At 46.9% G+C, this 4,526-nt stretch overlaps 1 protein-coding gene across 1 annotated transcript; it reads right to left on the bottom strand.

The window, feature by feature from the left end:
- Positions 1 to 1,977: 1,977 nt before the first annotated feature.
- LOC142767385 (endothelin-converting enzyme 2-like) lies at positions 1,978 to 3,978 on the bottom strand. Its single transcript, XM_075868919.1, has one exon. It carries the CDS (start codon positions 3,976 to 3,978, stop codon positions 1,978 to 1,980), a length of 2,001 nt encoding a protein of 666 aa, XP_075725034.1.
- Between the last annotated feature and the right edge of the window lie 548 nt (positions 3,979 to 4,526).

Below are 4,526 nucleotides of genomic sequence, written 5' to 3'. Positions count from 1 at the left end.
CACAGTGTAGTGATGTGCAGCGCTTTGGGAGATGTTTCGCTGGTTATAGCCTATACGCTCTACTACATGTCTTTCGAATAGCGTTACACTTTTTTTAACGTGCTGAACACGCTAACGGAAGCATTTGACGCTGTGCTAAAGCAGCCTCGTACAAATATATTTTGCCAGTCATTCTTTAAACAATGGTCGGGGATTCCTGCTGTTGGGTTTGCAGTGGATGAATACTGAAGGCACTGAGTCAGGACTCAACTATATTTTCCGTTTCAAGAGTGTTGTGGCGAAGAGACACAGGTTGTACTCAAAGTCGTCCTTGATTTTGTGCACCGGGTAAAGTATAGCACTCTGTGATAGCTCTCATTCTTTTCACCTCACGGTGATAACCAACCGCTGTTGGGCTTTATGTTTCACGGAAAAATATGAACGCTGGTCCCGGCTGTAAAATAAGTGTTCCAGCAACCTGCCACTGCTAATTTCGTAATACAACCGAGGTAACTCTTAATTAGTCGCTCTTAGAGGGGCGTGACACAGAAAAAAAAGGAATGCGGTTGCAGGAAGTTTTGCTCACGAGTGGTGGAGAGCTGCAATTTACGTTATTTTTATTGGTCTCTAATTCCCGCACGCACACCACTAGGACTCCGCGGCGTTCTACTAGCTGACAATCACAACATTGATTGTAAATTAAATACGCTAGTGGAAGATTTTTTTCCTGTTCTTGCCATTACTTATCCAGGATAGGCTACGCACACCAAGCCATTATTTAACGCAGAAATTCGGGCTATAGACCTTTTCGAGAATGGCTCCCTGGGCGCCGCCATAGTCCTCTTAGGGCGGCTCAAATTGGCGTGACCCCTCAGAAATGCACTGACAAGGCTGCGCCCTTGGCCTTTGTACTCCCGCACGCAGCCCATCATGGCGTTGTTTTTTTCCCTCCTGTGAAAAGGTGTATGCTGGGTGTGGTACATGTGCATCTTAGCAAGCACAGCAGAACAAACGCAGGAGAAAGAACAGCCTCGAATCTGTGGCACGCACTTACACTGGGGGATTGTCCAAGAACCGGATAGTTCCAACGAAATACTTCTATTTTGCTAGCTTACGTTTTTTTAACTGATGAGAGGGATCAAGGGGAGAATAAATATTCAAAATTGACAATTATAGATTAGGGATATAGAAAATGAAGCAAATAACTTGAGCCACAACAATAAATAGGTTCATAAGTAAAGCGATTTGGAAACAAGTAGCTTGGGAGTATTAATCGCTTCTACAGTCTGAATCTCCACGAAAGTTTGATAAACTCTTGCAAGACGCCGGCAATTTTCCCGTCAAAGAATCCTAGGGACAAATTCTCCAAAGAAAGCACATTTGGGACACCAAAACAGCCATTCGGGGTATTTGGTAGCGATCCATTGTTCTTCTCTCCTCCAGTCGAAGCTACGTACAGCGCCCCCTTCTTACTTCCACAAGGTACATTGTAGTGTTTAGCTCCAATCTAATGAGATGGAGGACGGCATTTAATGCAAATTTTCGCAATGTGCCGTATCTTTCACAATTTACTAGATAGCAGTCTGTTGTCTCAGGCACTCCACAAAACCAACAATTAGGGGCAGAAGCCAAACCACCTCTTTGTAAATAAAAATTAAAATATGGAGTTTGGCACCGCATATTGCAAGTTCAACTGCACGCATGCGACATATTTTACTATTCCAACTATTATTTAGGTGTTAAAATTGCACTAAGCACGTAAGGAGGACAGAACTAGCACCCGTCCTGTTGACGTGTTTCTGTCTGTTGCGCTGCACTTGCTAAGAGGCACAAGTTCTTCAAGCCCATTTCGCCAAGTTTAATTACGTTGCAGTTAGCCTCTAAGGTACATAACAATGCGAAACATCATTTCCGAAAAGAATGTAACGAAAATTGAATCGAGCTGTGTGGAAGAATACTTTATTAGCAATGAAATCGATTTGAAGGCGTTCCTTAAGTCTATAGCACGCACTTCTTACGAGCGTTCATCGGGGATCCCAGGCGACAATCGTAGGCGGCCGCGAAGTCGTCGGAATTGCGTAGAGCCATGGTCCATTTTTCTCCAACTTTCGAGCGGGTTCTTCCTAAATGCGCGGACGTTTCGCAAGCTTCCAGCATGAGCTTCACGAAGAACAACTGACGCCATGAGAGGACCCGGTTAACAGAAAGACGCACTACTTGAGCTTCTTTGCCCTTGCTTCTCTCGCAGAAAAGTGTGTAAGCGTAGTGCACGGCCAAAACGTCACTCACTCTCCTAAACAGAGGTTGGCCTGCGGAAGCGTTCATACAGATCTCTGCACCAAGCAACCGCTTCTCGGACTGCTCGGACAACCAGCGTTGATGGTCGTTTGTCATAGCCGAAGTATAATCAAATATGAAATGGAGAACGCATTCCGCAAGGTGGCGACTCAGCCGCGATAGCTGATGCTCGTCAACGCCTACGCCGTAGCTGTGGGTAATGTCGAAGGCCAGCAATGGAACGTATATTGCCGGTGGTGCGAGCTCGACCCAGCAGTTCGTAGTGAACACGGGACGCATCCAACGTTGCAGGGAACTGCGTCCAAGAGATGACATGAAAGTGTGCTCGTGGCTTTCTATGTAATACTGAAAACCACTTTGGTTGGCCGCTGAAGAAAACCCATTGACGTATTGTTCCAGAAGAACAGGTTCTGTCAGCCAGTTTGGACGAAGGACGCGGAGTTCAATCCTGGACATCAATCTTCGAATGGCATCGTTGGAGTAAGTGTCGAAGTACGACGAGGCATTTATTTGCTGCATGATACCCTTGAACAGTTCTCCAGTAATGCCCGGGAAGAATGTTGGAGATCCATCCACCGTAAGTTCTGAAATTACGGAAACTACAATCAAAGGGGACATGGCCTTCTCTATCATACGGACGCAAAGCTGTGGGCGGGGTACGTCAACCTTACGCTTGCCGTATAGAAGAGTGCTCTGGAAGTCGACCATTTCAGTACGGGGCAGGAAAGGCGACATCTCTGCTATGAGCCTAATACCGAGGTAATTCATGACCGTATGGACTTCAGTTTCGTGCACAAGGCTGATAGTGTCTCTTACTGCAGAGGGATACTGCAGAACAACCTCAGAGCCCGTAACACTGAAAGGAACGTTTTCGGCTCCTTGAAGTAGTTCGGTGAAAAAAATTAACAGCTCCGACGATGCGTCTAATACTTCAACCACAGGTCTTCCTGCTCCTGTCAGACCGACCCGATGAACAAGCTTTTCTAAGTTGGACGCAAACTTGACGACACTGAGAGCGTGGACAGGTGGCAAGTATTCCTTTTTGAGAGCTTTCAGCGCGCAGAACATTGCTTCGGTGTACAGCTGGGTAGCATCATTAATGTCGATATCATCGCTGCGCATCAGTATTTCTGGAAGTTCCACTGAGAGGAAGTCTCGGCTCATGCCCTTCAATGAATGAGCAGCCACGCCAACACCAAAGATTGCACTGGATCCCGTCTTTCGCAGAAATTTGGCGGCCATCTCCCATACTGACTTGCTGCTTCGAATGGGCGGTGTCAGAGGGAATCCTTCGAGCGACATGTCGAACATCAACTCCAAGATGGGATCCCACCCTTCCTCATCGGTCCGTGCGATGCTCAAGCATTTCTCATAGAGTTGCCGGATCGGTCGAAGACTGTGCGACTCAAGAGACTTATTTATGATCATTGAGTATATTCTGTTCTCAAGAAGTGCGGCATAGTCATCGTCGAAAGTTTCTGGAAAACTTGTGTGCTTTGACGTGGTGTACTGGCTCGTCCAACGGTCACACACGAAAGCGTAAAAGTCGACGCAAGGGTCCACACGGTCCCACGAAAGCAGCGTGTTCAAGTACGAAGCATCTTGTAGGCAGCTCGGAGAAACGCAGACAGCAGTAGTCATACTCTTGATTTCAAGTCTGTGCGATGGGTCAATCGGTAGCAAGAGGAATGTTCCTACCATGATAAAGCCCATTAGGAGACAAACGGAGAGGGGATATAAAAGGCATTCTTTATATTGTATTATTTCCTTTCGCACTCTTACGGAATCGTAATCTGCGTCTTCCGTCCGAGTATTGTTTGAATCTTCAGGTCCAAGTGCTTCGGCTTCGGAATATTTCCAAGTTTTGCTCCTGTAGCTGCTACGCATTACAGTCTCTGGCTTGCCCCACGAGTTTGTTGGCTCTTCGTTCCGCTTCAAAGTTTCCGCAGCATCGAAAGCGTCACCGCGATCGGTGGCATAAACCTTTTCTTTCCCTTTCTCGTGGACATTCACCTCTTGCCACTCTTCGACCAGGCTATCCAAAGACAATGTAGACACCTCACTACGTCTTTCCAGGGGTACTTCTTCCGTGAGATATGAAATGCGAAAACTGGGAGTCAAAGAACAATGTTCCTTTAACTGTCGACGAGCTGTTGTCGCCACGTCGTTCGTTCCCGTAGCAGCTGCAATAGACACCTTCCCCTGGCTGACCTCGTATTTCTTTTTCGGAGCACGCTTCTTCAATACCT

This window comes from Rhipicephalus microplus, chromosome 1 (genome assembly GCF_043290135.1).
Source record: "Rhipicephalus microplus isolate Deutch F79 chromosome 1, USDA_Rmic, whole genome shotgun sequence".
NCBI lineage: Eukaryota > Metazoa > Arthropoda > Arachnida > Ixodida > Ixodidae > Rhipicephalus > Rhipicephalus microplus.
This window is presented reverse-complemented; position numbering and strand designations above follow the sequence as displayed.